Source organism: Myxine glutinosa, chromosome 13 (assembly GCF_964187855.1).
Source record: "Myxine glutinosa chromosome 13, kmMyxGlut1.1, whole genome shotgun sequence".
NCBI lineage: Eukaryota > Metazoa > Chordata > Myxini > Myxiniformes > Myxinidae > Myxine > Myxine glutinosa.
The window spans coordinates 60,282,492-60,308,010 of NC_136273.1; the positions used below are offsets into that span (position 1 = coordinate 60,282,492).

General features: G+C 48.1%; 1 protein-coding gene across 4 annotated transcripts in view; it reads left to right on the forward strand.

The window, feature by feature from the left end:
- The window catches only part of MCCC1 (methylcrotonyl-CoA carboxylase subunit 1), an 87,165-nt gene extending 67,268 nt beyond the window's left edge, over nucleotides 1-19,897 (forward strand). For 3 of the 4 annotated variants that reach the window (XM_068134468.2, XM_078767570.1, XM_078767569.1), the window contains exons 15-20: nucleotides 292-341; nucleotides 618-755; nucleotides 2,292-2,399; nucleotides 17,774-17,845; nucleotides 18,297-18,409; nucleotides 18,736-19,897. In XM_068134468.2, the coding sequence (XP_067990569.2) occupies nucleotides 292-341; nucleotides 618-755; nucleotides 2,292-2,399; nucleotides 17,774-17,845; nucleotides 18,297-18,407 (479 nt within the window). In that variant the 3' untranslated portion in view covers nucleotides 18,408-18,409; nucleotides 18,736-19,897. Of the gene's footprint in view, nucleotides 1-291; nucleotides 385-617; nucleotides 756-2,291; nucleotides 2,400-17,773; nucleotides 17,846-18,296; nucleotides 18,410-18,735 lie in introns of all 4 variants that reach the window. The other variant, XR_013621226.1, reaches the window with a different exon arrangement.
- The last annotated feature ends 5,622 nt before the right edge of the window (nucleotides 19,898-25,519 follow it).

A 25,519-nucleotide genomic window follows, 5' to 3' on the forward strand; every position in this document is an offset into this window, starting at 1 on the left:
GTACAGAGTTGGGAGATGGGTGGGTTGAGGCTTTGTGTGGGTGGGTGCAGGTTGAGGACCTGGGGTTGAATGGTGGTGGGGTGTTGAGGACTTGGGTGTTTGTGTGGGGGAGGGGAAGTGAGGAGGTTTATTTGATGAAGTAACTTTCCTCTTAGCATAATATTGTTGAAGTTGCATCTTATATTACGTTGAACTTCTGCAGGTGCCTGCTAGTTTATTATATTCTTCAGTTTCAACCACAATGTTTATTATTATTTCAATCCTCCATTTGTGCTTTGTTTCCCTCCCTAGGTGTGGTTGTCAATGTCACTTACAATTCAGATGGCTCGTATATCATGGAGGTATGCTGTTGATGACCTTTAAACTACTATAATTGAATTCCATGTAAGTGAGTTTGAATTAAAATGTAATTATTCTATCCAAGATGAACTTGAGTTGTTGTGTCTCTAATTATTGATTCCAATGGGGGTGTTCCAAGGTGCACTGCTTCTAGCCACATGAATCGCTCTGATAGGTTACTGGCCCTGTTAAAGTACCATTGATTATGTCGGAACAAGTGCATCTGTTTCGACCAACTGTGGATACACGACTTACACACTTCTTGTGTCATTCCACAGATGGGTGAGCAAATGCTGTGCGTGTGTGGCAAGCTTCTTGTCGATGGTAACGACACCTTCCTCCAGTGCACCGTGGAGGACTTCACGTCCCAACTACGGGTCGTCATGGCAGACAACGCCGTCCATCTCTTCACTTCTGTACTGCACGCCGCTTGCCGCAGAGCAGGCTCTTGATGCGTTCACACCACATTTTGCATTATTTATTTATTTGTTTGTTCCTGTATTCATTCATCTCCAATGTATTTGCTTTTTTATCCTTTTATTATGCATTCATTTATCCATTTTATAATTGTACACCTCTTCTTTTATAGCTGAAAATGTTTTGGTATTATTTGCTTCTTTTTTATTTTCTTTTTTCTTTTTAAAGCTTGTTGTAAGTGACTTTTAGTTGGTCAGCCAGGCACGCATCCCTCCATAAGCACCTTCAATAAACTTATTTCTTATGAGAGAATAAATGCACAGTCAATAAAAGTTTAATTAAATTTATTTTTCATTGAAGTTTTTTGCTTCGGAAGATCTTGATCAAATGTTCCTTTTCATAACGAGTTTCAGTGGTCATCCAAAGTTGCCCTGAGGGACATGCTGAGCTGATACACCACCATTCAACCACCATTGGTTAATAAGCGTCGATTACAATGAAGACATTTTCTTTTCCCACAACATGCTAACAGGATAATCGGTGGTGATCTTCCGAATCATTGTAAAGATCTCCAATATCTACGGGCTGATGTCTGCCGTTGTCTTGGTGAAGAAACACTTTTGCCATGTCGGTGTTGGGGCAAGTTATTTTGATGCCCATTTTAATTTCCTTTCGTTAAATGTTTTTTCACGATAGTTGTGATCCTGTGTAGCCTGGTGTTGGCTTAGCGGTTCGGGTGCCGGCTTGGGATCCTAGGATCCTGGGTTCGAATCCCGGTCGATCGCTGAATTAACGCCAGGGGGGTTCACTCAGCCTGTCATCCTTCCGAGGTCGGCAAATTGAGTACCAGCTTGCTGGGATGAATGATCCCGGTGTGTACCCCGGTTTAGAATAGGTACACCGTATCCCTGCGCATCGTAAGAGGCGACCAAGGGTTGGCGTCAGGAAGGGCATCCGGCCATAAAAACATTGCCTCAAACAGGGAACCATGATTGTCATGGGGCCCACAAGGCTACCCCCTGCTCTAGCAGGGGAAATGTCCTTAAAACGATCATTCATTCATTCATTCATATTCATTCATTCAGTTGTGATCCTGTGCATGAAGACAACGTGAATGGCACATTCAGTTTCCTTTAAACCCGTCATCATGATGAATGCAGCTGAAGGTTGAGACGAGTTCGTTCTTAGCCGGTGGGTCCTTTTACGACGCCACTCAGAATAATCTCCTGCTGTGCCATACCGTCATTCTGCAACATTCGCTAAAATGCTCGCAATGATTCCTTTAAGGGAATGACTTCTCAGTGATTGCAGCAAGAGGATAAATTGGCCAATGGCGTGGTTGAGGTTCATAGTTCATGGGGAGACGGATAAGGAAGAGGATGTTGTGAAAGCAAGGTGGAGACGTACATTATGCTTCCCTCAACCTTTTATTGCAGCTCGGTTTTGAAAACAATATTTAAATTCGTTTGGTGCTGAGGTCACCATAAACAAGTAAAAATGATTTTATCTTTCTGTGATTTGCATTTTTTTTTTAGGATGGGATGTTTACCTTTGGAATTCCTCTGCCTGATCACATGACCAAAAGCATAGGCACAGCCGCCTCTGGTGGGGCCGTCGCCCCCATGGCAGGCACTGTTGAAAAGGTAGGATTGTATAAATAAAGCAACACATTTCAACTGAGATAGACATTCCTTATTTCATCGACGAGATTTAAAATACTTAGAGATTCTTTTAAAATACCAGATTTTAAATTGTTTGTACATGGCAAATCTTATTCCCCTCCTCTTCCCTTTATAAGGGGTGAGGTCCAATTGCATCAAGCTTCTGCCCTGCCTTGACCACGATTCTCCTCCTCTTCCCTCTCCACTCTCAAACCTCCTCCACCTTACTGATATCCCTCCTCACACAATCCTCCCATCTCAACCGCGGTCTACCTCGTTTTCTCCTTCCTTGCTCCTTCAACCTAAAATAAAGCAAATAAAACCTCAAATTCTGGGATCTCCCATACCCGTTTATTTTCTTCATTTGTCTTGTGATGTATATGATGTCTTTGAACAATATTTTTAGTTCAGCAGAATTTGAAGTTTTAGTTCAGCAGATATGTGAAATATTTTAAGGAATTCTACCTTTGATGATAAAAGCATGAAATGGCACACTGCTAGGGCATGGCCTAAGAAAGGTTTTTGGCTGTTGGGCCATCTCACATTTGTCTACTGATACCATTTTTCAAAATGGCCCCTATCCCATACTATTTTACCTATATTTCATGGACTGAATGTTTAATAAACTGTGCCTCTGTTTTTCAAGAACGATTATTTTCCTTTTGATACGTATGTTGATTACTTAAAGATATTCGGTATACTCAGAAGAGATAGATATATTTCTGTTTTCATATTTTGCAGCCTGGTGTTGGCTTAGCGGTTAGGGTGCTGGCTTGGGATCCTAGGATCCTGGGTTTGAATCCCAGTCAATCGCTGAATGAATGCCAGGGGGGTTGACTCAGCCTGTCATCCTTCTGAGGTCGGCAAATTGAGTACCAGTTCACTGGTAATTCCCTGTGTGTCGCAAGAGGCGACTAAAAGGGTTGGCGGCAGGAAGGGCATCCGGCCATAAAACATTGCTTCAAAAAGGGGACCACGGTGCCCAAAAAAAGGCCAACCCCTGCTCTGCAGGGAAAAATGGCCTCTAAAGGTGTTTTTTTTGTTTTGTTTTTTTTTGCATATTTTCTTTCAGGTACTATCCAAGCCTTGTAGCTGTAGAACTTACCTGTAGAGTCGGAGTAGACTTAAACTTTCCTGGTGGTGGTTTCTATAATAGTGGTGGTAGAACTTGACCACGATTACACTTATGAGTGCACCATCTGAATAACAATGGCCAAGGTATACAAGGTGGTGGAGCCTCTACAGCCGGGAACATCAGGCAGTCAATGTCTGATGACAGATTGGAACAAATGTGTTCTGTGTCAGGAAGACACATCAGAGAGTCTTTGCTGTCCAGCTAATTCAAGACGTAACACTGGTGGAGCACGTTACAAGACCATCGCTGATAATCTTGTGGGTTTCAACCAGATTGGATGCTTGACTAGAACAATAAAGCTGTCACAATGAGATGAAGGTGAGGTCATTGAGACAACATTCCGGCATCACGTAGCAAAATGGCACGACTCGTGTAAACTGAAGTTCAACAAAACAAAACGTCAGCGGGCAGAGAAGCACCAAGCATCTGTTGAAGACCATGCAGATGTCCTTGAGAAGTTCTCCCGTAAGAGCATGCAACAGGCACCTCCTTCCATCGAAACGTGTTTCTTCTGTGATAAACCTACATCTGTAGAGTCCTTGCATGAGGTGTCAACCTTACAGCTCGATTTCCATGCCAGGCAGTGTGCCCTCAAATTGCAAGAAAAAACCCCTGCTAGCCAAACTTGGTGCCAGAGACCTGATTGCACAAGAGGCTAAGTTTCATGTCCAGTGCCTGGTCTCTGTACAACAAAGCACAAGCCCAAAACATTTGAAGAATCCCATGTCAACACCGTTAATCATGGCATTGCATTTGTTGAATTTGTGTCCTATATTGAGGATGCCCACATGGACAGTCTTTGTTGCATCAGGTTTCAGACTGAGACTTCAGAAGTTTTCTTCTGAAGTTTTCTTTCTGAAGTTTCTGAGACTTCAGAATTCTGAGACTTCAGAATTTTCAGAAGGCTGCCACCATAATTAGGAGGGACATGGTCAAAATGAAAAACGGATTCAATGGTTCATTTGACCGCCAATGCCAGGGGGCATCAGTGCCACTTTCACTCTCGACAGTAGTTTATATGGCCTTGTACGGCCCAAACGTCAAAGAACAGTCAAGCTCATCGTCAGTGGCTCAACCAGCTGTGGTTGCAAGGAGAAGCGTTGCAGAGGACAGTGCAAATGCTTGAATGTTTTTAGAATTCTTCAGTGCATCATTGATCTTTGCAAATGCTGTGGACTATGCACCAACAACGAAAATACATCAGGCCATGCAGCAATATTGAATGGCTATAAAGAATGTTTACTATGATTTTGTTCGCTGAAACCTTTTATGGTCGAAACCACAAATTGCTATTATCCTCTTTGGCAAGTTAAAAACAGTGTAACATGGCCACATGCCACTGATAAACAAATGAACACATGACAGCTGTTTAGTCTTTCACAGACAGAGTAGGTCTTTATAGGAATGAACCACCTTTGGAGGCCATTTTTCCCCGCAGAGCGGGGGTTGGCCTTTTTTTTGGGCACCATGGTTTCCTTTTTGAAGCAATGTTTTATGGCCGGATGCCCTTCCTTCTGCCAATCCTGTTAGTCGCCTCTTGCGACACACAGGGAATTACCAGTTATCTGTTACTCAATTTGCCAACCTCAGAAGGATGACAGGCTGAGTCAACCACCCTGGTGTTAATTCAGTGATTGACTGGGATTCGAACCCAGGATCCCAAGCCGGCACCCTAGCCGTTAAGCCAACACCAGGCTTCTTCATAGGAATGATTGATTCATATCCTACTACTGATTACTAAAGCCCTGAATTGTCCCAAGTTTAGCAAATTATGTTATGGCGCCAAACCATGGAATGTGATAGTGCCAGTAACAGATGATTCGGTGGCGAAAGTTATGTTTTCACGTCTGTTTGTCCGTTTGTGAGCAGGATATCTCAAAAGGTTATGGACGGATTCGGACTAAACCTGGTGGGCAAGTTGGGTGTGTAACAAGGACGAATCAATTTGATTTTGGTGAAGATCCAGATCCAGATCCGAAAAATTTTAAAGTGATTTTTTCACTATTCAGAGATGGGACCAAAAACGATTTATAGCATCGTATCTCAAAAAGTTATGGACAGATTCGGACAAAACTTGGTGGAGAGGTTGAGTGTGTGAGAAGGATTAATTTATTCGATTTATTCGATTCGAGATGTGAAGATCTGGATACGAGATTTTTTTTTTTCTTTTTTAAGTTATTCGTCATTGAGAGGGAGGAGACAAAATTATCTACAGCATGATACTGCAAATAGTTGTGGACAGATTACGCCAAATCTGGTGGATGAGTTGTCCAAATCCAGGTCTGGCCTATCAGTAGGATATTGCGACACACAGGGAATTGTTCTGTTCTGTTCAGCTTGGCACTGAGCTTGGCACTTCCGCTTCCGGTCCCTCGAGCGACGGGGCTTGCTTTGATCTCTCCACGGCATCAAAGTTTGAGTGTTTTCCCGTTCGTTTCTTTGTCAAATTTCCGCTGCGTATTTTGTTGTGACATATTTGGTTTTGGTTTTGTAGTTGTTGCAAATTTGTGTGTAATTAGTCGTTTCTTTGTCCGCGCCTCGTGCGGCCTGGTGTCTCGTGCGGCCTCCTCGTCTCGACTTGTGCCCCGCCCCCTATATTCTCGTTTGTTCTTTCACCTCTGCTCCTGCTTTCTCAAATCCACGTTCTCACTAAGAGACTTTTCCCAGATTGTTTTCATGGTTTTGTTTAAATATTTATTTAAATATGTTTAAACCGCAGTGGTTTCCCCCCCCCCCCCCCCCCCCCAGGATTTCCATGTTTTAGACGTTTCCCAGTGTGTACCCTGGATAAGAATAGGTACGCCGTATCCCTGCGTGTCGTAGGAGGCGACTAAGAGGGTTGGCGTCAGGAAGGGCATCCGGCCATTAAAAAAAAAACATTGCCTCAAAAAGCGAACCATGACAATTACAACTACATGTGGGCAGGGTACAGCCCGAAGTGGAGATCGGTTTCTGAGGTTTGGGACATGGAATGTAGGGACAATGACAGGGAGATCAGGAGAAGTGGTGGAAGTATTGGTCAGAAGAAGAGTGGACATATGTTGTGTGCAAGAGACGAGATGGAAGGGAAGTGGTGTGAGAATGGTGAAGGGTAGGCAGGGACAGAAATACAAGTTTGTGTGGCAAGGGTGCCTGGAGGGCGTGAATGGTGTTGGTGTCCTGTTTTCTGAGGAGTTTGTAGACAGTGTGGTGAGTGTGACTAGAGTGAGTGATAGGTTGATGATGGTGAAAATGATGATTGGAAAGCTCTTGGTGAACGTCATCTCGGGATATGCTCCGCAGGTTGGTCGGAGCGATGAAGAGAAGGACAAGTTCTGGTGTGCGATAGAGAAGCTGATGGAAAACGTGAAAGATGAGGAAGTTGTTGTGGTAGGAGGAGACCTAAATGGACATGTGGGAAGGAGTATGGATGGTTTTGACGGAGTTCATGGGGGTTACGGATATGGTGTGAGAAATGGAGAAGGTGAAAGGATTTTGGAGTTTGCTGATGGAGCTGATTTGTTGATTTGTAATACTCAGTTCCAGAAAGAGGATAATAAGCTTGTTACATACACGTCAGGTGGGTCGACGACAACCGTTGACTACCTGATGGTGCGTACGCGAGATAGGGGGCACCTCCGAGACACAAAGGTGATCCCGGGGGAGGAGGCTGTTTCACAGCACCACTTGGTTGTCTGCGACGTAAGGGTGAAAGGTGCGAGGAGAGCTCGGAGGGTGAAGTACCAACCGAGAATGAAGGTGTGGAGGTTGAAAGAGGTGACAGTAAGGGAGGCATTAAAAGAGAGGCTGAGTAGGGTCGAGGATGATGTGGTTGAGCTTGAAAGTGGTTGGATGTCAATGAAAGCTAGTCTGTTGGGAGCCGTTGGTGAGGTATGTGGATGGACAAAAGGACCACCGAGGCACTCGGAAACATGGTGGTGGGATGATGAAGTTGGAAAAAGAGGAATGACGAGAAGAGGAAGAAGTTCAAGGAGTGGCAGAAGGCGAAGGGTACGGGAGCAGAAACAGCAGAGCATGAAAGTTATAAGGCTGCAAAGAAAGAGGTAGCAAAGGCGCAGGAGGCATGTAGGAAAATGTTCGGAGAACGCTTGGATTCGGAAGAGGGTCAGAGAGCGGTATTCAGGATTGCAAAGCAGATAGCGAAAGAGAGGTGTGATGTGATGGGGGTGAGCTGCTTGAAGGATGAAGTGGGACAAATCGTTGTCGACCCAGATGGAATTAAAGGAAGATGGAAAATATATATGGAAATGCTGTTGAATACAGAGAATGAATGGGATGGCAACATAGAGAGTAACCCAGTTTTAGGACCGGCAGAGAAGATAACTGAGAAGGAAGTTGAGGAAGCGATAAAAGCAATGAAGGGTAGAAAAGCGGGAGGGCCGACGGGAGTTGTGGGAGATATGTTGAAGGCAGCAGGAAGTTCGGGTGTGAAGAGAATGACAGAGATCTGTAATCTGGTGGTGAAAGAAGGCCGCATTCCAGTGGATTGGGAACTGAGTACCATCGTCCCTCTATACAAGGGGAAAGGTGACCCTCTGGAGTGTGGCTCGTACCGAGCGATAAAGTTATTGGAGCATGGAATGAAGGTATTGGAAAGGGTGTTGGAGAGGAGGATAAGGAAGAAAGTGAAGATCGACGAAATGCAGTTTGGATTTATGCCAGGAAGAGGAACGACAGACGCGCTTTTCATTGTGAGGCAGTTGCAGGAGAAGTACATGGAGAAGAGGAAGAAGTTGTTTCTTGGGTTTGTTGATCTGGAGAAAGCATTCGATCGGGTTCCACGCAAAGTATTGACATGGGCATTGAGGAAGTTAGGAGTGGAGGAATGGTTGATCAGAGTAGTGATGGCAATGTACAAAAGAGCGCGCACAGCTGTAAGGACGAAGGACGGGAACAGTGGTGAGTTTGAGGTGAAGGTGGGAGTGCATCAGGGGTCGGTACTAACTCCACTACTATTTGTAGCTGTGATGGAGGTGCTGGCTCAGAACGTAAAGGAGGGTTTACCCTGGGAGTTGTTGTATGCAGATGATCTGGTGTTGATTGCGGAAAGTATGGATGGACTGAAGGAAAAGATGAACACGTGGAAGGAATGTATGGAGACAAAAGGTCTGAAGGTGAATATCGGAAAGACGAAGGTGATGGCAAGTGGTAAAGCATGTGGTGAGGTGGAAAGAACTGGGAAGTGGCCCTGTGCTGTGTGTAGGAAGGGTGTCGGAGTGAACTCCATTCAGTGTACAATGTGCGCTGAGTGGGTTCATCAAAAATGTAGTGGTCTGAGAGGGTCATTAACCAGTGTGGCAGCTACATTCAAATGTAAGGTGTGCACAGAGAGAGCTGCAGATGGAGGAAATGTTGAGTTGGATCTTGGAGACGGTGTGAAGCTGGAAGGTGTGAAAACATTTTGCTACCTCGGAGACATGCTGAATGGAGAAGGTGGATCAGACTCGGCAACGGTTGCTCGAGTGAGATGTGCATGGAAAAAGTTTCAGGAATTGAGTGGCGTGCTGATGATGAGGGGAGTGTCGTTGAAGCTGAAGGGAAAGGTGTATGCTGCATGTGTGAGAAGTGTTATGATTTATGGGAGCGAGACATGGGTAATGAACGTAGAGCAGCAACGAAGGTTGGAAAGGGTGGAAATGCGAATGGTTCGACGGATGTGCGGAGTATCGTTGAGAGAGAGGAAGACAAATGATGAATTGCGAAAGATGATGGGAATAGAGCCTGTGATTGATGCTGTGAAGAGGAACAGGTTGAGATGGTTTGGTCATGTGTTGAGGAAGGATGAAAGTGACTGGTTGAGAAGAGTGATGGAAATGAATGTAGAAGGAAGTAGAAGACGGGGAAGACCGAGAAAGACTTGGCTAAAGATGGTGGAAGAAGAAATGCGGGCAAGGGGGTTAACAAGGAGAGATGCAGAAAATAGGGCAAAATGGAGAAGATTGTCATGGGGACCGCAAGGCTAACCCCCGCTCTAGCAGGGAAAATGGCCTTTTAAAATGCATGTTGTGTTGTTTGTTGTTCAGCTTGGCGGAGGGATGTGCTCTACCAAGTGCCGTTTTTGTTTCTCATTGCTTCATAGAGGGGTTTTTTCACACTTGTGGTCATTTCATTCACAGCATTGTTAGAACCACCTTTTCTACCATTGGGGAACCTGATGAAGTTTTAGTTTAAGAAATCAGAAATCTGAGTATAAAAACATATTGTTTGTGTTTTGCAACGAAATAATCAGTGCTGTTAGCTTTAATGATCTATTGCTTGTCATATATTGTTGCGGATATGAGATTGGCATCCATCCATATCCGCTTGTAAATATTCCCCTATTTCCTCCATACTTCCCAACTATCCCCAATCCCCCATTCCCTAGTCCCATTTTCTGTAAACAACACTCTGTAGACCCGACCTTCCCCTATTTCCCCCATTAAATGTCGCATCCAGGTCCACCGCATCTCACGTAGACAACTATAGGACATCTTGCTAGTTATTCTTAGTCTATGTCAGTTAAGGACTCGTTTCCATTAATTCTGACTCTTCGTTGCACCAGAATGTGATTGTATGGCACCGCTAGGAAGTTTAGGACCTCCCAATACCTCCCCGCAGCTCTTCCTCATGGTACAACAACAACAACAACAACAACAACAACAGCGGCGGCGGCGCGGGGAGTGTGCGTCCTCACTCCGGCTTGGTTGGTAGGGGGTGTTGAAAGGGCACCAAGCCTTTCCAACGAGCCGCCATCGAGCATGTGCTCGAAGGGGTTACCACGTAGGGGCTCGCTGTCAGCTCCTCGTCAAGGGCGGAGCCCGGTAACCCCCCGCACCCAATAGAAGCGGCGGACCGATCCCATCTAATGGGCGGAGCCAACGAGCCGAGGGCGTGTCACTCCCCGCTGAGCATGCGCAGGAAGAGGGAGGTGACGTCAGATGCGCGGAGAGCTGAAGGAGAAAGGACGCACCCTCCGAGCGCTGAGACCTCCCAAAGACTGAGCTGTATCCTGTCCCTGAGCCAAGGTGCACCTTGTGCTATCAACCGACCTGTCCTTCCCTGCCATCAATCCCTGTGTAAGTCAGTCTTGTTCCGTTTGTCTGTGGTCTGTCGGGGATAAGATAAGACTGTAACTAAGTGCCCATCTTTTCTGTGCTTTACCTCATACCTTGTAATCTACCCCTTTTCTCCACCACCAATTATATCCTCCTCCGGAGGTCTTGAGAACTGTACCCCTTGTGTCGTTTCATTTATCCCAGTCGTTGTGTCTTTTCCATCATTGATTTAGCATAGCGCGACCAGGTCAACGTCGGGTGGAATCGGGTGAGTTGGGGAAGAATCGGGGGAATTGTTAGGTCGCGGCAATACCACCGCTCGGTAAATAACATCAAATCCGCGATCCGTAACAACTGGTGTCGAGGAGTGAGATCGGACCCGAAGCGCGCTTAACGCGCTCAAAATTACAAGTAACCGAAATTTGTTTTGTTTTAAAATAAAAACCCGAATTTTGAAAGTCGCGCTATGGCGGATCAAGACGGCTGGGTTCCGGTAGAGGAGAGTGAGGCTGGGTCGATCCAGGACCAAATTGAGGGACATGAGGAGAGCGAAGCAGTGAGGCGGCAGGTTCGCAAAATGGCGCCTCGCACATGGCTACGGCGACCACGCCCGCGACCGTAGCAGCACCGTTGGTGGATTTGAACCTTTTTTTTATACAAATGAAGGCCCTTATGGACAAGAATAGCGAAGAAATGGAAAGCAGAATGATGGGGGTAATGGGGAACCGGATGGATGCTCAGAGTGAGCGATTGGAGGGCCAAATGGGGGTAATGGGGAACCGGATGGTAGCTCAGGGTGAGCGATTGGAGGGCCAAATGGGGGTAATGAGGGACGAAGCGAGGGGTACCGGTGAGGGGTTAGACAATGGGATAAAAGAGGTAAAGAATGGGTTAACGGGGGTAGAAAACAGAATGGCCGCTCAAGAGAATCAAATGGAAGGGATGCAAAAGGGGTTAGAGGGGTTAGAAAACAGTATGGAAGGCAAATTGAGGGACATGAGGGACCAAGCGGAAAGGGAAGTTTAAAAAATGGGGCAGCAGATAGAGGGGGTCAGAATGGGGGTAGAAACTAAATTGGATGCTCACAGGGAGGAAATGGAGCAGATGAGGGTGGCATCTGGGCAGGAGATGCAAGTGATGGGAGAAGAGATCAGAAGAGGTGTGAGTGAGGAGGTCGGAGGAGTGCGCGAGGAGGTGAGGCACTGTAAGGAGCGCATGGAGAAGGAGGTGAGAAAGGGGACTGTAAAATTGCAAGGTGGTATAGAGGAGTTGACGCTGGGAGTAGAACAACTGACAGTGGGACAAAAGGAGTTGGGGGACCAGGTAAAGAAGAACACAGCGGTAATAGAGGGTTTAAAATCGACACAGAAGGAGATGAAGAAGGACGTAGGGGTAATTAAAAAAGAGTGTCAGATGGTACATGAGGACCTGACGAGGAAAATGAACAAGGTGGTAGAGGTAATGGAGGTTAAAGAGCGGGAGGTGCGGGAGCACATAGAAAAAAATAAGGTGGAGTTAGAGGAAGAACTTAAGGGGGCGCACGAGGAGATGAAGGAGGTGAAGCAGAAATTAGAAGAAGTGGAAGAAGGGGTGAGTGAAATTAAGAAGCGACGGAGAGAGGATAAGAAAGAGATAAAGGAGGAAGTAAAAGAATTGGTCCAAAGTCTGTGTTCGGATCGTGATGATGTGCTCATTAACCGGATGAGGGATTCGCAGGTGATGGAGGAGAAGCGAAGAGAAAGAGGACCCGGTGTAAGTGGTGACCAATATGGTCGTGCGTATGATGCGCCAGGTGATTTAATAAGCTTGGGGGTCGAGATAGACCCGGATGTTCGTGAGAGGCCAAGAGTGAGGTGTATGGCTGGTCCGGAGGGTATGGAACGAGGGTGCGAGCGAGAGGGTCCGTTGATGGGAGAGGTGCGAGGTGTGAGTGAGCAAGGTTGTGGTGGTATGGAATGGGTAGCGGGTTGCGGAAGTGTGACCCATGCATCGACACCAACAGGGGTAGTTTTTAGAGGGACAGGGGAGGCACGGGAGCCCCTTGGGGGTAATGTACTGTGGGGGCCCGGCCGGTTCGGCCCCGCGCTGACCCCGCAAGGGGCGACGCACGGGGTCCGGCAGGCGGGCAACGACTCGCATGCGAGGTGGTCCCACAAGGTCCCACTCGCGCCGTATGACGGCAAGAGTGATCTACGCGCGTACCTGGCGCAGTTTGACTGTGTGTGTAAGGGCAACGGTTGGGGTGAGGACGAAGGTGGAGTACACCTGGTGGCCGCATTGCGCGGCGCGGCGGCGGAGGTGCTGATGGCATTACCACCGGGTGCTCTCACCCTGCCAGCCCTCCGCGACGCCCTAATTAATCGATTCGGCATTGAACAGCAGAGCGAGCTTGTTAAAGCTCAGCTCGCGCTGCGAAAACGCAAGCCCCAGGAAGCCATCGGGGAACTTGCCCACCACATTCGCCGCGCAGTGGGGATCGCACATGCTAGCATGGCAGCGGATTCCCGGGAAAGCCTGGCGCTGGACCATTTTATCCAGGCCCTCCCGGATATTGAGCTCCGGCAACAGCTCGCCATGTGGCGCCCGCAGACTCTGAGCCAGGCGGCTGACGCTGCGGCCCGTTGGGAAGCAGCGAGGCCCCTGGCCCGGGGGAGCGAGCGTCACGCAATGGCGGTCCGCCAGGTGGGACCCCCGATGGAGGGCGGACCCCTTAGGGGGCCCGCCCACGACGTGAGTCCTGACCTGGTGGGCATGGTCCGGAGGCTGGTGGACCAGCGCCTGGCGGGACCTGGACCATGGCAGGCGGCCCCGGAGGTGGCCCGCGGTGGACCACGAGCGGGTAATCCAATTCGGACCTTCAGGGGGGGAAATTTGGAATTCCAGAGACAAGCACCTTATCAGGTGAGGTGCTATACTTGCAACCGTCTGGGTCACCTGGCGCGGCACTGTCGAGCCACGCGCCGGGATGATCCCCGGCGGTTGAGGTCCTCAACTCCGCCCAGGGGGGAGCGGGTTAGCCGACCCCAGACACCCCCCCCGCCAGACCCCGGGAAACTAGAAGGCCTTACACCGGCGAGCAGGCGCCCCCGTGGATTGCCTCGGCTTTAGATGCCGAGGCGGGACCCAGTACCTCTGAATAAGGGGGGCTTATTAGTGCCAGAGGACTGGGGGATTGATGAGCGATGTGCCCGGTGGGTAAGGGTGGCATCCCTGCCACCCTTCCCATGCGTGGGGCAAATGCGCTATAGCTTATGGGGTGTATGGCAGTGAAAACTAGCCCGGGTGGTTTAGGATATTGTGTGTAGGGCCCTAGAAGATGACATTAGGTAACGTTAAGATTAGTTAGTGACTGATACCTGTAGTGGGGACGCAGGTAGTTCAGTGTTTGATAATGACGAGGGAGCGCAATAGTTTAAAGGGACGACTGGGAAGCGCAAGTTTCAGAGGGGAGTAGTTAGATGAGATGATGCTGTGTGAGAACTGGACAGGTGTGTGGAGCAGTGTGGAGCAGTGTATGAGTAGTGAGTGTTGTGGATCAGCGCGAATGCGCTTGGGGGAGAGAAGGGTGCAGGCGGCACCAAGTATGAGAGCACAGGTGTGCAAGTACAGGTGTGTGGAATACATGGAGTATTGGAATGAGTGGTGTGGAGAGAGTTGGAGTAAGTGGTACGGAGTGGTGTGCATGGTGCGAAGGTGTGGATGGGGGAAGAGTGGACCCCTTTCACGAGTACCCGGGGCGGGTAGTGTAAGTGTTAGGTAGAGGGTATAGGTAAATTGTGGTTGGATATTGGCATTTGTGGTGCGGTTGCAGAATGGTATTGTGGATGGGTGCATTAGTGTTGTGGAAATGGCTGGGAGTGTAGCCTGTTAGTGTGTGTAGTTGGTTTGGGCACTCCACCACTGTGAGGATGTAGGCCAGGTGAGGCCGCAGGTGGGCTCTGGGAGCCGTTAGTGTCAGTGGGTGCCTGAGGATCCCGGGTGTGGATCGGGCAGCCCGTGCCAGAGAGGGCACTGAGGGGGTGAGAGTGCGAGAGGGCCTTCCCCAGTTAGTTAGGTTAGGGTGAGGAGCAGGTGAGCTCGGTAGGCAACTACAGTGGTGGAGGTGTGCAGGTGGGTAGACCTGCTGGGAGAGCTACACGTCACAGCCCAGAAATTGTGCAAGGGCACCGGGAGATGAATCGGGGGAGTGAGACCCCAAATTGAGAAGCACCACAGTTTGGTCAATGGGAATTGGTTTTTAGAACCCATAGTGTAAGTTGGCCAATGGATTGGCAGGGAAAGACCCCGGGTAATGTAAAGTTGTTAAAGTCATTTCGGAAATAGTTAGGATTGATGAACCTGTCGCACCATACGCAGCCACTTACCTGAGGTGATGATGATGACTCCACACCTGTGTTTTCTTTGTTTTGTGTTGCAGGAAAGGAGAATTGCTGTGTGGATTTGTGAGACGCATCACGACGTGGATGAGACATTTGGGTGATTCCATCTCTCCCTCCCTCGGAGGGACTGATGATGAATTGGTGATGGCAAATTTTGATGTTGAGTTGGAGATGGCAAATTATGATGAGAGTTGGAAATGGCAAATTTGATTGGTTAGGAGGGAGAGAAGACGAATTTGGTTTATGGGAGGAACGGGGAAGACAGTAGGGACGGTTGTTTGATGTGTAAAGTAGATGTTTATGGGTAGTGTTGTGTTTTGTGGATACCGTAAGGGGTAAGGGAGGGGCAATGTAGGTTACCTGGTGGGGGGGGGGGGGCGTACGGTAGGAACGTACCTGTCTCACCTGGTTCCCATGTGCCCCCAGTGTGCATTACCTTAAATTGCGTGCACTTTTGCGCCCTTACCACCTTACTCACTTGTCTTCTTTTGTCTCCCACCTCCGAGGATCTGGCTTTGGGGCAGAGAGAGAGGAGAGAGAGGTGCTGGCTCCGCAGTTGTGGGCCTGTACTTTCGCTGCTTGCTGCCTGGATCGATACACCATATGGACCGCAATTTTTGTGGCCGCCCACAATGGACCGCAGTTCTTCTGCGGGCAAGCACCACCCGTGGATGGACCTATGGGTCAACGTGGCACCTATGCCATACAGGTGAACCACTTTTAGTTGGCCCCCTGACGGCCACAATTAAGAAATGGACGCGGTTGGCGCCTTTCTTTATTTCTAAAGAAGCCAGAAGGCCAAGTGCACTCCATGAAGGCAAGACCAGCGGCAGAACATCGGCCGGCTGCGACACCACCGGTGACCATGGACACTTAATTGTGCATTTTTTTGTATTGAACACTTTATTGGTGCACCGGATGGTGCTGACTGTGTGTATGGGGTGGTGCTTTTGGTGCTTGGATGGGGTGCTCTGCACATTATTAAAGGCCGTAGGGCCACAGGGCACTCGTGGGTTGGTGTATCGATGCTGGCATGCGTGCTCTCTCTCTATGCATAACATCTGCATGTGTTCCTCAAAGAACAGGTCCTGGATCGTAGTGTAAATATCAGTGTAGTCTTGTATAAATGATGCTCCCTACCGGCTGTATGTTTAGTTTGAGGATTCTTTCCGCGATTCGGTTATCCTGTGGGTGTGTTTCTGTTAGGAGAAGGGTGCAACGTCGCAGGGGGACATATTTACTCATTTGTGAACATCTGTAAAACTGTCGCACTCAGGGTTGAGTTAATAGTAGAGGGAACTACATCTGAGTGCCACACTAAAGTAAGTAAAAATTTATCGGGTCGGGATGCCCCGAGGTAGAGAAGGGTGCAATGTTGCGGATATGAGATTGGCATCCATCCATATCCGCTTGTAAATATTCCCCTATTTCCTCCATACTTCCCAACTATCCCCAATCCCCCATTCCCTAGTCCCATTTTCTGTAAACAACACTCTGTAGACCCGACCTTCCCCTATTTCCCCCATTAAATGTCGCATCCAGGTCCACCGCATCTCACGTAGACAACTATAGGACATCTTGCTAGTTATTCTTAGTCTATGTCAGTTAAGGACTCGTTTCCATTAATTCTGACTCTTCGTTGCACCAGAATGTGATTGTATGGCACCGTTAGGAAGTTTAGGACCTCCCAATACCTCCCCGCAGCTCTTCCTCATGGTACAACAACAACAACAACAACAACAACAGCGGCGGCAGCGCGGGGAGTGTGCGTCCTCACTCCGGCTTGGTTGGTAGGGGGTGTTGAAAGGGCACCAAGCCTTTCCAACGAGCCGCCATCGAGCATGTGCTCGAAGGGGTTACCACGTAGGGGCTCGCTGTCAGCTCCTCGTCAAGGGCGGAGCCCGGTAACCCCCCGCACCCAATAGAAGCGGCGGACCGATCCCATCTAATGGGCGGAGCCAACGAGCCGAGGGCGTGTCACTCCCCGCTGAGCATGCGCAGGAAGAGGGAGGTGACGTCAGATGCGCGGAGAGCTGAAGGAGAAAGGACGCACCCTCCGAGCGCTGAGACCTCCCAAAGACTGAGCTGTATCCTGTCCCTGAGCCAAGGTGCACCTTGTGCTATCAACCGACCTGTCCTTCCCTGCCATCAATCCCTGTGTAAGTCAGTCTTGTTCCGTTTGTCTGTGGTCTGTCGGGGATAAGATAAGACTGTAACTAAGTGCCCATCTTTTCTGTGCTTTACCTCATACCTTGTAATCTACCCCTTTTCTCCACCACCAATTATATCCTCCTCCGGAGGTCTTGAGAACTGTACCCCTTGTGTCGTTTCATTTATCCCAGTCGTTGTGTCTTTTCCATCATTGATTTAGCATAGCGCGACCAGGTCAACGTCGGGTGGAATCGGGTGAGTTGGGGAAGAATCGGGGGAATTGTTAGGTCGCGGCAATACCACCGCTCGGTAAATAACATCAAATCCGCAATCCGTAACAATATATTGCTGGTAATGCTGGAAATTTTAATAACCTGAATGAATAATATTTGCTACGTAACAATGGATTTTATCTTCCCACATACTGAAGACAGCCATTTTGAAAAGAAATGGCCACCATTGTCGGGGTACAAATCTGCACTGGCCCTGTAGCTGCGAATTCTTTGTATGACATGCCCTAACTGTGTGCCAACATTCTTGCTTTTATCATCAAAGGCACAATTTATGCTCATATCTGCTGAACGATTGTGCAATTTCCATGAGTCTTCAAGTTGCATTCACATGACGCATCAAATTTGTCTTTACCTGGGGTTTCAGGTGTATGTGAATACTGGAGATTCCGTGCGGGGTGGTGACCCTCTGATGGTCATGATCGCCATGAAAATGGAGGTGAGGGTTAAGTGACCCTTCATAACTTTTGAAGGACTCTTTTCATACTTTGTAGGGCGGACATAAGCGTGACGAATGCATGCCCGGCAGGTGAGCAATGTTTTGTTTAACTTCCTGGTTGAAGTTACCAAACAAACTTTCTAATTGGTAATTACTTTCCATGACATTATAAGCCACACAAGCTTGATGTTTCTGTTTTCCCTCTGGGGGGTTCTCCAACTACATGATATTTTTACTTGTGACAGAAATGTAACATTTGTATTGAATTTTCATCAGAAAATGGATAATTAAAAAATAGCGACACCGGGCCGGAAATAAATATGACATTACGGATATCTCTTTCGAGTTTTGCTCAGGCAGGACCAGGCCAGGGCCTTCATGGCCAGGGGTAGGGGCAGACCTATTGACATCTCCCTCCACCCACCCCTTCCGATATGTGCCCCACCCACAGCACACTATACGTGCAGGAAAAGCTGGAGTTGTGAAGAAGATTTTGTACACCGAAGGTTCCCAGGTCCAACGCCACGCCACACTTGTGCTGTTTGAAGAAGATGACCCATGATGGTAATCTCATGTTGCTGCGCTGAACTTTCAAAACAACAATTACAAACAAATTTCTCAGCTTCTCACACGCCAGTACACAGGCTCGTGCTTCTTTACGACTTTAAAACCTCTCAGAAGATTTTGTTTCCTAGCCACTCGTTTTGGTACAACCCAAACATATTTGTATTCCACTAAGGTTGACTGCGCACTGCACTGCAATGATGTGTTTGTGTGTAACGCTGTGCACTATTGTGACGTCATCATGCTACGAGGTTGTATCGAGTTATGACAATTGTGGATAAATAAAATTGTGCTAAAGATTACATTTCCCCCTCACTTCTATCCAGGTGTTGATGCAGCACGGGGCCTGCTATGGTAACTCAAGTGATTGGAAGAGGGTCAATCCATCCCTTTGGAGGTCATGGTTCCGGATGGGTTGTTGGGGTTATAAATCATTCATTGTAATTGAACTCAGGTGTGCTGGAAATACAAATAGAGCAGAACCTGCCTGAACATTCAAACGGATATTACCTGGGTGGTTGAACTCTGATTGCCATAACCTGTGCACGTGCCATGTGTACTCTCGAAAATGGACAACAGGATATGAGGTGTAGTGTTTTGATTTGTTTGGGGGGCGGGTTGTTATTTAAAACCCTCTCTTTAATCCCCCTCTTTTTGACTTGCGGCTCAAACTTATTGATTCCTTTAAGAGGTCTTCTCTACAGGAGTTCAAATCCGCTGCCCACCACCACAATTCAACTTCTGACCAACCTTTTGGGTTCATTGGTTTATTATATGTGGATGGAGGAGGGGGGGGGGGGGGGGGGAGGAATGTTGTGGGGTGGTTCGGGCTGATGAATGTGTGGTGTTCACACAGTAGGGAAGGGGGAAAGGAAGATATATTTTCTGCCGTATTTACATATGTAAGAAATCGATGTCACCTTAATTGATTAAATACTAATGAAACCAGAAAATGATGTTTTTTTAATGGCTTTAATAACCTATACCTTAACGTTGTAACATTTCATGTGTTTTTCTTCACGAAATACTTGTGCCAAGATAAATACTATGAAGGTTTTTCAACAGCAGATAACAAGGCCTTGGATTGTTGAGTGAATAAAGATAGATTGGGTTGACCGGATTGAAGGAGCCAAACCTGCCGTTTAAGTTTTTAATCCTGTGTATTCTTCAAAAAGAGTTTGTTTTCATTCTTTCTGAAGGAGTTACAGGATGCGATACAAACTTCAGTTACATGAGAGAGTGGGGAGAGTGAGATAAGAAGGACATAGGAAACATCAGATTCTTCGAACTCGAGTATTATGATCTGAATGAATGTTTTTCAAAGGGCACATGACCTTTGACCTGTTGAACCCAAAATGAAGTCAGTTCATCAATGTATTACATTCTATACTTTTGCCAAGTTTGATTGGAACCCTTAAGTGGTTCACAGTTTATCCGAGAGAGTATTAAAGTGAATCAGGATGTTCCAAGATGCGAAAGGACATGACACTTCCCGTGTTTCTCCATCTTTTTATCGGTTTTACTTTGCCAACACCAAACGGAAATTAAGTTTGTATCACATCCTGTACTACTGTGGTACGCCAGGAGTACTTTGCACATCGCCAAATCTGGCGTATATAGCTTTCACGTGAACATACTGATTACTGTTACGTACTCCCTCCCTAAACCCCGGCCACGGTGTACCTCCGAGCCTCGAAAGGAGTCACGGCAGAAAGATGTGCTATTATGTGGGCGTCCAAATGACCAATGTTAGAACCACACCAAGCAATTGATACAAAACAAATTATTGTATTCAAAACTCACACAATAATAACACTTAACGCAAGTACAAGGAAACTCTCACTTCCACATCATAAACCATACAATTCCTATGATGGCACCACCAACATGTTCCTTCATCAATAACTCACAGTACTCCAACGTGAGTGAACTGCAACATTCCCCAAAGTCACGGTGTCACGACACCAGGCCAAAGTCGATCCCCGCTCTGGCGATCAACATGAAAAGGTCGTACTGGGACCTGAACCCAGGTCGGTCGACGGTCAAAGCTGCAGCAGAGCCGCTAGGCGAGACGTCGGGCCGAAGTCGGTCCGGTAATGGTTCACCCAAAAGGTGAGTGGAAACTCACACCTTCCGTTCGCCTGACAATGAAGCCGACACGAACAATCGGCGGTTCCCACGCTGAGGTAGCTCCGGGAAAACCCACGACACACACGTGGAACAGGGCGAATGGCTTGTGCGAGGTGAAATGGCGGACCGGCAGATAATGGAGGCGTCAGCTTGCTCTCCAGCGATGATTCACTCTGGGTATTGTTGAGTATTGTTATGGGTATTGTTGACCAGGGTGACGGTTCATAGGGGATTGTGTTTGTATCTTCACCCATTGGTTGGACAGCTGACTTGACGCCACCCACAATTGTAACCTGAGATACTTCACCTAAACTGCCCAGAGGACCCAAAAGACCCCCCTCCCCTCCCGAGATCCCAAAATACCCCAAGGATCCTAAGTGCCCCCAAAAGACCCTGAGGACCCAAAATACCCCAAAGACTGAAAAGACCCAAAATAACGAAAAGACCCTTAAATACCCCGAAGACCCAAAAGGCCCTGAAGACACAAAATACCCCAAATATTGAAAAGACCCCAAAGACTGCAAAGACCCCGAAGATGCAAAAGGCAAAGACCCGAAATACCCCGAAGGCTGAATTTTGTGGAGGTGGGGGGGAGGTCAGGGGTTGTCGTGGGTATTGTTAGGTAGCGTGACGGTTGAAGGGGGATTTTGTGGAGATGGTGGGGGGGGGGGGGGGTTGTCGTATAAATTGTTAGCTAGGTTGAAGGGGAATTTTGATGAGATGGTGTAGGCGAGGGTGTTGGGGGGGGTGGGCGGGAGGGGGTGTGGGGTTGTCGTGGGAATTGTTAGTAGGGTGACGGTTGAAGGGGAATTTTGATGAGATGGTGTAGGCGAGGGTGTTGGGGGGGGGGGGAGGTGGGTGGGAGGGGTGTGGGGTTGTCGTGTGAATTGTTAGTAGGGTGACGGTTGAAGGGGAATTTTGATGAGATGGTGTAGGCGAAGGTGTTGGGGGGGGGGGGGGTGGGCCGGAGGGGTGTGGGGTTGTCGTGGGAATTGTTAGTAGGGTGACGGTTGAAGGGGAATTTTGATGGGATGGTGGAGGGGGGGGGGGGGGGTACGGTGTGTACCCTGGTTGGAATAGGTACACCGTATCCCTGCGTGTCGTAAGAAGCGACTAAGAGTGTTGGCGTCAGGAAGGGCATCCGGCCATAAAAACATTGCCTCAAAAAGAGAACCATGACAATTACAACTACATATGGGCAGGGTACAGCCCAAAGTGGAAATCGGTTTCTGAGGTTTGGGACATTGAATGTAGGGACAATGACAGGGAGATCAGGAGAAGTGGTGGAAGTATTGATCAGAAGAAGAGTGGACATATGTTGTGTGCAAGAGACGAGATGGAAGGGAAGTGGTGTGAGAATGGTGAAGGGTAGGCAGGGACAGAAATACAAGTTTGTGTGGCAAGGGTGCCCGGAGGGCGTGAATGGTGTTGGTGTCATGTTTTCTGAGGAGTTTGTAGACAGTGTGTTGAGTGTGACGAGAGTGAGTGATAGGTTGATGATGGTGAAAATGATGATTGTAAAGTTCTTGGTGAACGTCATCTCGGGATATGCTCCGCAGGTTGGTCGGAGCGATGAAGAGAAGGACAAGTTCTGGTGTGCGATAGAGAGGCTGATGGAAAACGTGAAAGATGAGGAAGTTGTGGTAGGTGGAGACCTAAATGGACATGTGGGAAGGAGTATGGACGGTTTTGAGGGAGTTCATGGGGGTTACGGATATGGTGTGAGAAATGGAGAAGGTGAAAGGATTTTGGAGTTTGCTGATGGAGCTGATTTGTTGATTTGTAATACTCAGTTCCAGAAAGGGGATAATAAGCTTGTTACATACACGTCAGGTGGGTCGACGACAACTGTTGACTACCTGATGGTGCGTAGGCGAGATAGGGGGCACCTCCGGGACACAAAGGTGATCCCGGGGGAGGAGGCTGTTTCACAGCACCACTTGGTTGTCTGCGACGTAAGGGTGAAAGGTGCGAGGAGAGCTCGGCGGGTGAAGTACCAACCGAGAATGAAGGTGTGGAGGTTGAAAGAGGTGACAGTAAGGGAGGCATTAAAAGAGAGGCTGAGTCGGGTCAAGGATGATGTGGTTGAGCTTGAACGTGGTTGGATGTCAATGAAAGGTAGTCTGTTGGGAGCCGTTGGTGAGGTATGTGGATGGACAAAAGGACCACCGAGGCACTCGGAAACATGGTGGTGGGATGATGAAGTTGGAAAGAGGATTGACGATAAGAGGAAGAAGTTCAAGGAGTGGCAGAAGGCGAAGGGTACGGGAGCAGAAAAAGCAGAGCATGAAAGTTATAAGGCAGCCAAGAAGGCTGCAAAGAAAGAGGTAGCAAAGGCGCAGGAGACATGTAGGAAAATGTTTGGAGAACGCTTGGATTCGGAAGAGGGTCAGAGAGCGGTATTCAGGATTGCAAAGCAGATAGCGAAAGAGAGGTGTGATGTGATGGGGGTGAGTTGCTTGAAGGATGAAGTGGGACAAATCGTTGTGGACCCAGATGGAATTAAAGGAAGATGGAAAAGATATATGGAAATGCTGTTGAATACAGAGAATGAATGGGATGGAAACATAGAGAGTAACCCAGTTTTAGGACCGGCAGAGAAGATAACTGAGAAGGAAATTGAGGAAGCGATAAAAGCAATGAAGAGTAGAAAAGCGGGAGGGCCGACGGGAGTTGTGGGAGATATGTTGAAGGCAGCAGGAAGTTGGGGTGTGAAGAGAATGGCAGAGATCTGTAATCTGGTGGTGAAAGAAGGTCGCATTCCAGTGGATTGGGAACAGTACCCTCATCCCTCTATACGAGGGGAAATGTGACCCCCTGGAGTGTGGCTCGTACCGAGCGATAAAGTTATTGGAGCATGGAATGAAGGTGTTGGAAAGGGTGTTGGAGAGGAGGATAAGGAAGAAGGTGAAGATCGACGAAATGCAGTTTGGATTTATGCCAGGAAGAGGAACGACAGACGCGCTCTTTATTGTGAGGCAGTTGCAGGAAAGTACATGGAGAAGAGGAAGAAGTTGTTTCATGGGTTTGTTGAGCTGGAGAAAGCATTCGATATGGTTCCACGCGAAGTATTGACATGGGCATTGAGGAAGTTAGAAGTGGAGGAATGGTTGATCAGAGTTGTGATGGCAATGTACAAAAGAGCGCGCACAGCTGTAAGGACGAAGGACGGGAACAGTGGTGAGTTTGAGGTGAAGGTGGGAGTGCATCAGGGGTCGGTACTAAGTGCACTACTATTTGTAGCTGTGATGGAGGTTCTGGCTCAGACCGTAAAGGAGGGTTTACCGTGGGAGTTGTTGTATGCAGATGATCTGGTGTTGATTGCGGAAAGTATGGATGGACTGAAGGAAAAGATGAACAAGTGGAAGAAATGTATGGAGACAAAAGGTCTGAAGGTGAATATCGGAAAGACGAAGGTGATGGCCAGTGGTAAAGCATGTGGTGAGGTGGAAAGAACTGGGAAGTGGCCATGTATTGTGTGCGGGAAGGGTGTCGGAGTGAACTCCATTCAATGTACAATGTGTGCTGAGTGGGTTCATCAAAAATGTAGTGGTCTGAGAGGGTCATTAACCAGTGTGGCAGCTACATTCAAATGTAAGGTGTGCACAGAGGGAGCTGCAGATGGAGGAAATGTTGAGTTGGATCTTGGAGACGGCGTGAAGCTGGAAGGTGTGAAAACATTTTGCTACCTCGGAGACATGCTGAATGGAGAAGGTGGATCAGACTCGGCAACGGTTGCTCGAGTGAGATGTGCATGGAAGAAGTTTCGGGAACTGAGTGGTGTGCTGATGAGGAGGAGAGTGTCGTTGAAGCTGAAGGGAAAGGTGTATGCTGCATGTGTGAGATGTGTTATGATTTCTGGGAGTGAGACATGGGTAATGAATGTAGAGCAGCAACGAAGGCTGGAAAGGGTGGAAATGTGAATGGTTTGGTGGATGTGCGGAGTGTCGTTGAGAGAGAGGAAGACAAATGATGAATTGCGAAAGATGATGGGAATAGAGCCTGTGATTGATGCTGTGAAGAGGAACAGGTTGAGATGGTTTGGTCATGTGTCGAGGAAGGATGAAAGTGACTGGTTGAGAAGAGTGATGGAAATGAATGTAGAAGGACGTATAGGACGGGGAAGACCGAGAAAGACTTGGCTAAAGATGGTGGAAGAAGAAATGCGGGCAAGGGGGTTAACAAGGGGAGATGCAGAAAATAGGGTAAAATGGAGAAGATTGTCATGGGGACCGCAAGGCTAACCCCCGCTCTAGCAGGGAAAATGGCCTTAAAATGCATGTTGTTGTGTTGTTGGTGGAGGTCGGGGGGGGGGGAGGTGCGGGGTTGTCGGGGGAATTGTTAGCTCGGGTGACGGTTGAAGAGGGATTTTGAGGAGATTGTGGAAGGGGGATGAGGGGGGAAAAGGTGAGTGTGGTTTGGTCGTGGGTGTTGTTAGCTAGGTTGACGGTTGAAGGGGGATTTTGAGGAGATTGTGGATGTTGGGGGGAGGGAGGTGTGGGGTTGTCGTGGGAATTGTTAGCTAGGGTGACGGTTGAAGAGGGATTTTGAGGAGATTGTGGAAGGGGGATGAGGGGGGAAGAGGTGAGTGTGGTTTGGTCGTGGGTGTTGTTAGCTCGGTTGATGGTTGTTTGTTTTTTCTGGAAAATTGAGATGCCTCAAAAACCAAGGCCACCTAAGTTGACATCGATCCAGTAATCTATCTATAATTCCAGTAATCTCTGTCTGTACGTTTGTACGTTTGTACGTCTGTTTGTCTGTGACCGCTGTTTCTCGACAACCACGGGTCCGATATACTTGAAACTTGCCAGGTATATTGCTGGGGACCCGAGGATGTGCCTTTTCAAGGTTTCATATTAATCGGACAATTACTTACCGAGCTATGTCCAAAAAACGATTCAACCAATCAGAGAGCAGCGAACGATCGCGTGTGCCGAACGTGGCGGGCACACTCTGCCTCGGATGGCACATTTGAGAGCG